Here is a 12309-nt window from a genome sequence, read left to right as displayed (position 1 = left end):
ACTTGGTTCCTTATATACCACACTCCTCGCCTTCATTCACAGGCATCCGTTTCAAGTTTCCGCCCCTTAAACCCGTGGCCCGAGTCATCTCGGGATTATCCAGCTGCCCGATGCCAGCACATAATGAAGTATAGGGGGAAGTGTTACACAAGCAGGTGACAGTGTTGGCTGATTGATAGTAGTAGCTTAGTGACTGGAATGATCGACGTCGGGCGGAAGCTGACCTTAGCTGAGATGAGCTGGTGGTCCGGATCCGAACCCGGATCCGATGGAGTCGGGGTTTTGGGGGTACATTACCCCTTTGGAATTGTCCGAGGAGACGTCCGGGTCTTGCCTGGTGTATGTACAGGTGATGGTTAACTTGTTGAATATAGACAGGGTAGTGCCGGGTTGATGCAAGGTGATTGTGAAGAGGGATTATGGTGGGAGGTACTACAGCTCACAGCACAGCACACAGCACACAGCTATTTCACATGCATAATTTGCACCAGGGTATCCATTCACACATAAGTACACTATTATCAAGCAATACATATTTAACTAATACACTGAGAAACGCATCAAACTGGATACAGTGAAGAGGCACTATGTACATCCCATCTATGAAGCACCAAACACCATCCCACTTTTCGCTCATAACCAAATCAGCGATTAACTGATTGTAATCAATACTAAACTGACTGTGACTGCACAATGCATATCGCTACGTCATTCGTCGTAGGCCTCATTATCGACAAACTGAGATAATGCAGGCACTAATTTACATATTCCAGGCAAACGATCCATCTTCAAATGCAAATGGATCGCCGCGGAAGTTGTTGAATTCTGTCGCCAAGGCAGATGACTCCGCTAGGAAGTCGGGCAGCTGTGGCTGCGTGGAGGGCGTGTAGCCGGGGTCTGTGGTAGTGGGGAAGATCGGCTGTGTAGTTTGAAGCTGGAAAGATTAGCCTAAATCCATAACCATATCAAGAAGAAAGGAAGTTTACCATCTGTGCAAAATCCGTCAGGTTAAAAGCAAACGATTGCTGCGCTACAGACGGCAACAGATGCTGTCGACACGCCGACAGCGCCTTCACGGCCCCCTGCTGCATCCACCTCTCCTTCAGCTCGGCGGACCCCCGCGCCCGCACCGATTGCAGCACCACGGCCAGCAGCATAACATCTTTGATGTTGCTGCCGGTTTCGCCGATCGTGCGGGTCAGCCCGTCGAGTGTATTCTCGACAATGCGCGTAAGACTGGCCTTGGTGTGCGTAGTCGTCGGCTGACTGGGCGAGTAGGCGGGAGCGGGCGCCATCGGCGTCGGGGCCCCGGAATGCTGCTGGTTGGACAATTTCATATACCCGCACACACTCAGCGCAGCCCATGGAATATCGTTCTTGCAAAAGAGCTGGAATACGTCCCAGTAGGCAGTTGATTTGAAGACGTCCAGATCCGCCACGTTAGGGTCGAAGTAATCCTGGTAAGAGAGCACCACCAGCGAAGACTCCAGACACGCTTGCTCGATCTCCAGGAAGAGCTGGTCCTCGCGGCTCTCGCCCATGACAATCGGCCGGTAGAGACACAGCAAGGGTCGACGCATGTATACGTCCAGCAGCACCCGGTTCAGCAAGAGGGCTGGTCCAGGGGTCTCCCCATGGATCGGTGAGGGATCCAGCTTGAGCGGAGCGGGAATCTGTCGCAGGCATTCTTCCAGACGTCGGCCTTGCTTGACAATGTCGCGCAGATCTAAGCCCGGGCTCGAGGTGCGCACCAGTGACATGGCTCGGATGCGGTGAGGCAACGAGGAGGCCAAGGTGACTTGCGCGAGAGTATCCGTCCACTCATGCAGTGGTTTCGCCGGCGGCAGCTCCGTGGTGGATTCGTCGAAATCGGTGTCATTCAAATTGGTCGGAATAAGCGGATCAAAGTCGAGATCCGGGATGGTCACGGGCATACCCGAGGCGATAGAGGTCTGCAGGTCCATCTCCACAATGGTAATCCACAAGCGGCGCCGGACTTCGATCTGAAACGGTGACAGCTGCTTATTCCCGGACAGATCCAAATGCAGGCCCACCACCATGGCCGACCGCACGAGTGTGCCGGTGGCGCGCCACAGCTCTTCCTGCGATGCCAGCCGCAGTCGTCGCGCCAACAACACGAGCGCCTCAATCTGCAACGAGACCAGCTCGGTGCGCTGCTTGCGACCCAGCTTCTGCAACCACACGCGCACGAGGTTAACGGCGGGCGTCTGCAAGTACTCCCAGACGGAGGAATACTCGAGTCGGAAGCTAGGATCTTCCAGTGGCAGCGCGGCTGCCAGGACTGCCGTCAGTTGCGGCAAGAAAGTGGCGGAGCGTTCAGCGTCCGGCCCTGGAGTGGTCCAGAAATCGGCATACTGGCGCAGAAAAGACGGGACATGCAACATGCGTAGGGTACGTTCAAAGTTGGTGGTGTACAGGTTCACGAGTCGGTCACAGACCGCTTTAGATGGTAGAGAGCTCTGCATCTGCAGCAGCTCGGGCGAGTAGTCGAGGTCGGGCATGGATTCTGGTGAGCTCATGGGCATCTTAGATTTACTTTGTAAAAACTGGACTTCCTTGGCCAGCCCCAAGATGGCAGAGTCCTTGGTGCAGCGTTCAATGAACTCTCTCGCTTCGGAGAACTACAAGCTGTTAGATACGCATCCCACTGACAAATCTAGAAGGAAATTACCTGATGCAACAAGGTGGTCCGGTTGTTCTGGCCATGGTAACGTGATCGCGTGCCCTTTCCTTTGACGACTAGAGTACCAGGATACGGGGGAGCATGGGTCGACGGGGTGGTCTGGCGGACAGACGGACTGGCATCGCGGGCCACCACATCCTTAAGGGAGCCAGCATACGAGCGCGTCAGTGGCTTCAAGGAGAGCACCTCTTCCACACGCTGCAATCGTTGCTGGAGATCCTCCAGCAGACCGATAGCAGCGGGCGGCGGAGGCAGCCTGGCACCAGCCGGATCGCCCCGAGGATCGGAGGGAAACGGGAAGTCAGGTGGCAGATGCATGCGCTTCGCACTGGGCTGGTCCGGCAGTCCATCGACGCCATCAGGACTGGGATGGAAGACACAGTCGGGGGCACAACCGGCTTTGGAGCAGTTCTCGCAGGGCATGACCCGGTCGCACTTGAGCTTCTTCTTGCGACAGCGCAAGCACGAGACCACGGGCCGGGGACGTTTGCGGGTCAGGGAAGCGTCCCCGGCCAGCTCGGTGGGCGGGGAGATCTGGCCAGACACGGGACTCATTGCTGGCAAAAGAGAATTTCAAAGAGTGCTCGCGTCGGAGATGGGAAACAAAGTCGCACAAGGGGAGCCAGTCTAAGGAAAGAATGGGGGGGGTCAGGGTTGGCGTGTGAGGGGGAGACAATAATAAAGACCAGCAGGTTTCAAGAGTGCGACTGGGCCACCGTCTCATCGAGACTTCAGGCTAAGCTGACAGGCGCGCAAGGCGGATGCAGTGCAGCAGTAGTAGCAGTAGCAAGCAGTAGCAGCAGGGGCCGTCGTAGTAGTGGATGCAGGAAAGTAAGACGAGGAGATTATTGGCGATGGGAGGAATCCACAAGTCACAGCCAAGTCTGACATCCACCCCAAGACTGCTTGTGTTTGCCTTCCTCTGCCCAGCTCTTAGTCTACTTTTCTGGTTCAACTGGTGGAGCAGAACCATAACAACAAGGGCTGCGAGACTCTCTCTCCACTTTTTGCCCCTTAGAGCTTTCTCCAGGATGCCACATAGACTAAAAGTGCAGATTGTCTTTGTTTGTCCGTTCACCGCCTTCCCCTCCAGGTAACTTACCAGGCTGCAGCGGATCTGCTTACCTCAGCCTCGTATCGACTCGCGTGTATCTCGTATTGCTGCCTGACCAGGCCAAGCCAAGATGGAGACCCTGAAAATCATTGCTGAGGAAAAGGAAAAGAGTTTATCGCATTTCTGCTGAATAAATGGAAAAAGCCACGATTAATACGAAGCCAAGAGATCTGATAACATACATAAAATTTCACGCCATGCCAGGTGTAAATGCCCAGAGATGATGAAACACAAACCATGAGGGGGAAAAAAAAAAGAGATAAAATAAGAAACAATCATTGCCCTGTCGATCTAACCCTGGATCGTCTCCAAATTCTCCGCTCCCACCCGCTCCGCCCCGGATCGGCCCTCGTGAGATGATGGGAGATTGCCATGTCAATATCTAGAACAGATCGAGAAATATTCTAGTTGGTGATCACTGGTGCCGTGTTATCCCATTTGTTGGTTTCAGCAGCATCCACCAACCAGCGGGCCACCGTGATCCGACTGGTGCTGGCCATCATGGGCACTCCCTTGCCATGATCCGGCCACACTTTGACCGGCTGGTTGGCATCGGGCGTCTCCACCAGCCGCGACGGTCGCACCATCACATAGTCCAGTCCACTGGCTTGCACTGCCTTGGCCGTCGCGTTGTGATCGTCATACTGATACGACATGTTGGACTTCTTCATCAGCAGCCGCAGCACGCAGTGCATGTTGTCCCACGACTCCCCGACTCCAAACGCCTGCAGGATGACCGTTTTGCGTACTCCAAACTCCTTCATCGCCGCCAGCACGTTGTTGTTGCAGTCCGTCATCAGTCGAGGAGGTGAGATTGGCGCCGCAAAGGGGCTGTCGCTGGCCCGTGGGGCGTTGAGTGTCACAATTACCACATCTGGTATGTCGGCTTGGAACGCGGCACGGACATCTTCCAGTTCGGTGGGGGTTCCTGGTGAAGTTTTAGTTAGTTGGAGTCGATTCCTTCAGATGTCGAGAGACTATGACTATGACTAACCTTGGACGACTTTTAGCCCGGCACGAGCTCCACCCAGTGATTCGGGCTTGCGGGCCAACGTGGTAACCTGGTGGCCTAGATTATTGTTAGCATTTTAGCCGATACAACCAATGAATTGCAAGTCGAAGCGAGAGACACTTACCGCGACTCAGCAGGTCATCGATGACGAGCTTTCCACACCGTCCACTTCCACCAATCACAAGAACGCGCATGATGTTATGTTGTGGTTATTGAAGGGTTGCTTTGAGTAGTATAGAGGTGACAGGATCAAGAGGAATATGTCTGGTGTATTCTCGTTTCGTCTTATGTAGTGTAAATGATTGCAGTTGTAGCTGATGGAGAGGAGTGCATTACTGCTGGCGTCAGAGGCCCTATATACCCTGCCGGCCACGAGGCTCTGTCCGGACCAGTAATCGGATCCGACCGGACAGATATCGACTCGTCCGGACGGAGCAGATGGTAAGCATGCAGATCATTTCGATCCGCCGCTTGTAGCGGGGCCGATCTGAGTGATAGGGAAGCCGTTGCAGGATGATTTCTTGACCAGGGCTCGGAGCGGGCTTTTTCTTGCTGATTTGGGGGTTATCTCCGGGTCAGGGGTTCCCCGAGGGGGTTGAACCGGGTTCAACCGTGGGTGTTGTTGCATGGTACAGGGATGGGTTCTTTGTTGAGATTCATTCCAGAAAGCAGGGATGTTTCTTCGGTCAGGTTCTAATTATATTCATTGCAGTGATGTAAGTGGTAGGAATGAGTGTAGATGGTGACGCGATGCCGCTGGAGTGTGAAGATATATATTCCGCTCGGGTGGTGTCCTACAGTACATCATCAGGTGAAGAGAGTGCCAAATAACACAAGTGATAAACTGCCAAAGTAATTTGAATGTTCATAAATACAACCACTTGAATTATCGTAGCACCCATTTAGCACGCTGTATGAATTCCCCACCTCATTCATCATAGATTATCTCTATCCGGAGTAGATCAAGATAGTCCAGATCTCCGACTCCACTCGGCACCTTCCGGATCGCCACCCATCCCTTACTTCCATTCCATATAACTCCACCCATGATCTACTGATGAGATTTACTCAGGGGTATGACAAATACAACAAAGCAAGGGGGCCATGTGAAGCGCCCCTCTTATCCACGGTTACCTCCCGTTCCCGTTGAAGCTACCAAGAACCGACACAAGCAACATCAAACATCTAGACACGAGTTCATAATCGCTAAATCATGTAAATACATACAACTCTATCATCTTTTCATCGGCCCACATAGCCAATACAATCTATCTAAGCCCTCTTCTCACACACCACCTTCATATCCGGATGATTGATCCAAATCTCCTTATTTCTCCCCCACTCCTCCATGGCCTCCGGCTTAACCATCCGCAGGTCATATCCCTCTACCAAATGGACCAGGATCGCCCGGATCACCACACTCGCCACAAACTTGCCCATGCACTGCCTCGGCCCGAATCCAAATCGCCAGAAGTGGTACCTTGCCTGGGTTAAGCTCCTTGCCAGGAACCGATCCGGCTGGTACAAGTGGCGCTCCTCGCCCCAGTACGGGTTCCGGATGTTGAGCGCGTACGAATCCACCACGAAGTTTGTGCCAGCGGGGAAGTGGTATCCGCCGACTGTTCTGGCTGTGGGGATGGCTTGTGGGACAGAGAACGCGGCGAGGGGGCGGAGACGTGCGGATTCTTCCACACAGGCCGCCAGCAGAGTGCTGTTGTCCAGGAGGTAGGCGTCGACTTCGCCGTCTACGGAGATGGCGCGTTGCTGCTCGACTTCCTCGCGGAGGCGCTTGGCAATGTCACGGTATGCAGCAAGGAAGACCACGTTCCAGCTAACACCACCAATGGTCACGTCGAGGTTGGCGTAGAGCATCTCGTCGAGCGTGTGGAGAAGTTCCTGGGTGCTGATTTGACCGGCATCCCGTGCGGCGAAGAAGTCGATGATGGGGGCGTTGAGTTTCTGCTCGACAGCACGACGGTGTGCCAGCTCGTTGAAAGCTAGCCAGCGTTGCTGGAAGGCGGCCAGCTCACGATTGGCTTGCGTGGGGAGGAATCGCGACCAAGCGAAACGAGTCAGTCCGCCCTTGATGACATGTTTCATCAGGTTCTCGCGTTGCGGGGCCAAGCGACGCAGCTCGGCTTCGACATCTGGGGCGAGGCGACCGTAGACAACTTCGGCGACTACCAGGAAGGGGAGCAACTTGAGGTCGTCTGCCGGGTCGAGCAAGCCCCGGGACAGGTCGCGAGTGTCCCAGAGTTCCTGGAAGAATTGCTCCGTGCGGCGCTTGACGAGCGGGATGTACGTCGTCGAGGCGTTGCGGTGGAAGGGCTTCTCCATGATGGCGCGTACGCGCTGCCATTGATCCTGACTGACCAGTCCGACACATTGGCCTAGGAGTTCACCGAGTAGGTATCCCGAGTTGTTGTTCTTGGCCTTAAGGTGGGTGTGCGAGTCCTTGAAGACGGCTTGGATGTGTTCGGGACGGGTGAGGACGCTAGAATTGTCAGTAGCTGTCGTGAGAAGCAGGAGGATTGACGTACACCTCTGGGTTCATGCCAGACCAGAGCCGGTAGATGGCTCCAAACTGGCGCTCCCAGCGCTCCGAGTTGCTCTGACCTTGCAAGAACTTGGCCCCGTCGCCTTGTCCATCAGGCCATTGGTACGGCAGGGTAGGCAGCGGACTGTTGTCATCGACATGATGTACAGGAAAGCGACGTGCAAGATGGACCTGAATTGTAAGCTGAAGCCATGGTTATAATCTAGCGAATGCTTACTCGAAGAATAGCAGAGATCAACCGGTTCACCGTGTTTGTTATTGGGGCGCGGAATTTGACGGCCACGAGGATGGCCACGATGAGGACCGCCTGGCCCGCAAGGAGAATTGTCGTATTCATGGTGATGGCAGTTATAGCAGTTGATTGTTTGTTGCAGACTGAGTTCATCATGGCAGCTATATACTTCAATCAAAATGCGCGACCGATGCGGATAGCCTCATGGGGGCCACGGAGCAGGAAATCGGATCCGAGGCCGGATTTGCTCACCCGCAGGCTGAAACATGGCAATACGAGATGCAGTCAGAGTGGATCTGTCAGATCCTGCACGATCCGCCTGAAGAAAGATCCTCTTCTCGCGTGGCTCTGCACAGACGCCCCGTAGGAGCGGCCGGAATTAGCGATCGAGCCATTCAGAGCCAAGCGGGGGCCGTGAGATGGCGCAATCTCGTGTGGTGAGCTCAGATATTACAAAGTATGGAGAGTTGATGCAAGTGGTGCGAGGATGCAGATTGAGCAGCGTTAAAGATGTTGATGTCGTGATACTGGTCTATGATGATTATTACAGGAAATAGGTACGCGGATATAGAAGGCAAAATCATCACATTCATAACCTATCAAGAACTAACGACGCCAACGCCATGTACAAAGCCGGGAAAGTCATTACAATAAACCCTAATAACATATACACCATTATGCATTAGATGAATCGCCGTTTTTCTCCTCCTTCAATCCATACTTCGTGTCCAGTTTCGTCCGCAGCGTGATTTCACTGTAGCCATTAGCATCCATCCAAACGTACACAGCCACAAGATCAACTTACCGTTCCAAGAACACCAGCATGAACCCAACTCCAGCAATAACAGTCGCGAAGATCCACACAATCTTCAGGCTGTCTGCATACAACCCTATCACTTGCTTTCGCACATCGCCAGTAAGCGAATTGACATAGTCCTTAGTACCATGCTCGTAGGCAGCGCCTCCGCCGAGGGTCCTCTGGACACTGTCACTGCTGATTCCCGAGAGATCGTGCTCCACCTGAGCGTTGAAGATTGCCGACGGTACTGATACACCCCAGACCACACCAAACTGGCGCACAAAAGCCCACGCCGCTGTAGCAGCTGCGGTGTCTTGGTCGGAAAATTCAGCCTGCACAGCTGGTAGCAGCGTGCTTAGAGAGGAGCCCGATCCCAGGGCCACGACTATCTGCACCATGATCCAGGCAACATCTGGTGAATTTTCATAAAGTGTGATGAAACAGCCAAAACCTAGTGTGAAGAGCGCGAACCCGATAAAGTGGAAGGGCTTGTAGCGACCGAATTTGGATAGCAGGGCACCGCTGACTACCGAGGCTGGTACTAATACTAGTACTGTTGGGAGCATCATTACACCCGACCGGATGGGAGAGGCCAGAAGCACGGCTTGGAAGTAGACCGGAAGGAAGTAGATAACAAGCAGGGTGAGCATGGACTGGATGAAGGTGATGGTGAATGCGGTGGCCGAAGTGCGGCGCGTGAAGAGACGCATCGGCAGCGTGGGCTGGCGGCAGAAGTTGCTCTGCTCGTAGAAGATAAACACGACAATTCCATAGAACCCAAAGACCAGCGAGATAATGGTCGAGAATGATTTCCACGGCCAGAGTGTGCCGCCGTACGCCAAAGCGACCAGAATGAATGAAATGGCTAGGATGAATATGAGGTTGCCGCCATAGTCGATCTGCTTCAGACGGCGCTTGATGGAGGTTTCCTCGCTGCGATGACTGACTTGCAGGAACACAAAGAGTAGTGCCATAGAAATTCCTCCGACAGGTAGGTTGAGATAGAAGACCCAGCGCCAGGTGGTTTGTTGGACTATCAGTCCTCCAACGATGGGTCCCAACGAGGTGCCAACAGAGACTGCCGCAAAGACGATGGCCATGAGACGACCACGTTCGCGCAAAGGCACTAAGTCACACACAATCAGGTTCACCAACAGTGTAATACCACCGCCGCCGATACCCTGGATGACGCGACCGGCGATGAGGGCATTCATGCTCGGTGCACCACCGCTGATGCCGCTGCCCAGCACGAACATGGCTACCGCGAAAATGATCAGCCATCGCCGGCCGAAGATGTCAGCCATTTGCCCATACAGCGGTTGAAAGACGGTACTATATACTATTAGCATTGATGACTACTCTGTATAGTTGCACAACTTACTTGGTAAGGAAATATCCAGTCGAGGCCCAGACATACGCTTCGCCGCCGCCCAGGTCCTCCACGATGGTCGGCAGCGCCGTTGAGATGACTGTTCCTTCCAACGCTACCAGAAGATTTGTCACACACAGTGCCACCATGATGGCCCATATTCGGGGTCCGTATTTGGTCTTTGTGGGTGGTTCCTCCTGCTCTTCGACCTTGAGTTGCTCGGTCGGTTCCGTCAGACCCAGGGCTTCGACCGAGTCTTCAATAATGGAATGACGATAAATTCCACTCAGTCGCTTGGACCCTGCGCCGGCCGCTCCGTAGCCCTGAGCTTCAATAGCATCGTGAAAGATATCGCTGGAAACACTTAGACGCTGGCTGAGCCGTCTGGTACGGCTGCGTCGGCTGGCGTTGCGTTCCAGTCCTTCCCGGGGTCTGGCAACGGGGACGGGAACAGCGGGCCATTCCCCGGGAACTTGATGAGGTTCACTCGGCTCTTCCTCAACTTCCTCAATGCAAGGAGTAGTAGTGTTGGTAGGTGGCGGGAGGGCGTCGGGTTGGCGCACCCGGATCTCAATAATGGTGTCTCGCGTGTTCAGGGCAATGGATCCAGCCATGGTAACTGTTCTAGGACAAGAGAGACAGAAGCATCCACACAATTAGATCTATCATACCATTCTCCTTGCAACCTTCCGCAACATAAAGGATCTCAATAGCTTTCGGTCTGAATGGCAACACATACATGCTGGTCCGATCGGATCCGAACCGGTGCAGTCTCCGACATGTCCGCTGCAGGATTCTGACAGGCGCAGATGCACCTGCCTGGCCCCCACGTGGCTATCCGACGTGGTCTATAGATCTCTCTAACGACATTCGGGTAGTATACGAGTTGCAGGAGGCTCATCGCCATGCCATGCGACGAGGTGAGATGTTAGTGCTGATCGGGAATGTAAATCTTCAAGCTGAAACCATGGATCCCATCCGTGCGGAACCACCCCATCAGTATCCAATCAACAGCCGGATAAACTGACTTCAATGTTATGTCATGCCTAGCATTTTTGGACAAAGGATACGAAGGATGAAGTTCGTATCACGAGCGGGGAGGTGGCTATGCTTCTCGATACATTCCTCTGCTGAGACCACAATGCCAGTACTGGTACACCTTCGCTACACCGGACCGGATCAGGAGTCATACCAAGAGGCACATGTAGACAGGATTCAAACCAGTGGGGGCGAGATCAAGGAAGTTACAATGGTCAAGACTGAAATGAGAGCGTTGAAGAAGTATATAAAGAACCAGACTGGAAGTTGATGAACCTCCATGAACAGTCTCAACGCTTCAATCACAGCAATCACCTCAAGAAACCAAACTCCCAGCGATCTTCTGTCGATCTCAATCTCTACAATCTCATCTCCATCTCCATCAGCCACGATGTACTTCCCTCTTGCCTTTGCAACCTTCGTCTTCTCGGCCCTGGCCCTGCCGACCGGGGGCAACAACAAGGTCCTCCCTGCCTGCGACGCGACCCCTCGTCCTTGTTCGTGTCCTGCGGGCACCTTCTTGCAAAACTCCACCAGCTGGGCGACCTGGCCAGTGCCCGCAAAGGAAATCTCGGACATTACTGCCAACTGTTTGTGAAACCTCATGCTTACCCGAAATGCAATGGCTGACTGGAATAGTCTTTGAAACGGCCTGGTTTGGTACCACTCCCACCGAGACCCATGGCGAGCCCTACACTCCGGGAGCCGAGCGTGTTCTGTATGGAGAGCTTCCCAACGCGGGCGTGTATCCGATGACCGAAGAGGTGAGCGAGATACTGTGAAGGCAAGGATCTGAGCACGGCTAACTGTGTCACCAGTTGAGAACGTTCAAGTGGCTGCCGCGCAACAAGGGCTACCAGCTCACCTTCGGACTGGCTGGCGTGCCCTTCTACTACAACACTACTTCAGGACCCGCCGGCCAGCTTGGTGGCACCTGGGAGTGGGTGGATGTGCACGCAGTTGGCAAGAAGGAGACGTACATGCTGTGGAACATCTATGCCTGTTTCTCCTCTGCTTACGGTACGTCTTATTGCTTCCGAGGACTACTGGTTGTGTTACTAATGCTGGGCAGACTTTGCGGGATTCCACGAGAGCGCCATGAACAACATCACGGCCATCTTGAAGGCGGAAGGAAAGATGACAGGAGAGATGAACGGGCCTCACTCTTACTAGTGAACAGCGTTGGAATTAGTGACTTTGTGTTGCGATTGTTTTGTATTTTGTTTACGAGATTGCATCGTGGAAGGACCACTAAGCACTCCTGTTGATTTGCGGGTTAAACTGGATTGTTCGATAGTTTGGAGTTAAAACAGCATTGAATACTTTTCTAAGTTTCACAAAATGTCTTGCCAAGTAAAACGGTTATCCTCGGAACTTTCACATGATCAATAACGGCCAGTTGGTAATGCAGTTGACTCATCAAAGGAATAACTCTGACACAGAGACAGTCAGCAGCATTGCCTCTGCTGTTGATTATCGGCTGT

The 12309-nt window shown here is 53.5% G+C and overlaps 5 protein-coding genes across 5 annotated transcripts; 1 reads left to right on the top strand and 4 right to left on the bottom strand.

Annotated features, from left to right (window-relative positions):
- Positions 1-760: 760 nt before the first annotated feature.
- Positions 761-3259, bottom strand: AKAW2_40053S (uncharacterized protein; the record flags this gene model as incomplete). The annotated part of the gene is made up of 3 exons (XM_041688342.1): positions 761-934; positions 987-2642; positions 2693-3259. 3 exons carry the CDS (start codon positions 3257-3259, stop codon positions 761-763), a joined length of 2397 nt encoding a protein of 798 aa, XP_041542136.1.
- Positions 3260-4222: 963 nt separating this feature from the next.
- On the bottom strand, positions 4223-5024 carry AKAW2_40052S (NAD(P)-dependent oxidoreductase; the record flags this gene model as incomplete). Its single annotated transcript, XM_041688341.1, has 3 exons — positions 4223-4746; positions 4813-4887; positions 4955-5024. The coding sequence occupies 3 exons, from the start codon at positions 5022-5024 to the stop codon at positions 4223-4225; spliced, it is 669 nt and encodes a 222-aa protein (XP_041542135.1).
- Positions 5025-6102: 1078 nt separating this feature from the next.
- AKAW2_40051S (cytochrome P450) lies at positions 6103-7775 on the bottom strand (the record flags this gene model as incomplete). The annotated part of the gene is made up of 3 exons (XM_041688340.1): positions 6103-7324; positions 7371-7558; positions 7605-7775. The coding sequence occupies 3 exons, from the start codon at positions 7773-7775 to the stop codon at positions 6103-6105; spliced, it is 1581 nt and encodes a 526-aa protein (XP_041542134.1).
- Positions 7776-8294: 519 nt separating this feature from the next.
- AKAW2_40050S (MDR family MFS transporter) lies at positions 8295-10401 on the bottom strand (the record flags this gene model as incomplete). The annotated part of the gene is made up of 3 exons (XM_041688339.1): positions 8295-8373; positions 8425-9750; positions 9800-10401. The coding sequence occupies 3 exons, from the start codon at positions 10399-10401 to the stop codon at positions 8295-8297; spliced, it is 2007 nt and encodes a 668-aa protein (XP_041542133.1).
- Positions 10402-11105: 704 nt separating this feature from the next.
- Positions 11106-11998, top strand: AKAW2_40049A (uncharacterized protein; the record flags this gene model as incomplete). Its single annotated transcript, XM_041688338.1, has 4 exons — positions 11106-11415; positions 11465-11589; positions 11644-11845; positions 11898-11998. The coding sequence occupies 4 exons, from the start codon at positions 11106-11108 to the stop codon at positions 11996-11998; spliced, it is 738 nt and encodes a 245-aa protein (XP_041542132.1).
- Between the last annotated feature and the right edge of the window lie 311 nt (positions 11999-12309).

The sequence above is a fragment of the Aspergillus luchuensis genome, chromosome 4, assembly GCF_016861625.1.
Source record: "Aspergillus luchuensis IFO 4308 DNA, chromosome 4, nearly complete sequence".
In the NCBI taxonomy this organism is placed as follows: Eukaryota; Fungi; Ascomycota; class Eurotiomycetes; order Eurotiales; family Aspergillaceae; genus Aspergillus; species Aspergillus luchuensis.
Note: the sequence above shows the minus strand (reverse complement) of the source record. Positions and strands in the feature narration are given on the sequence as shown.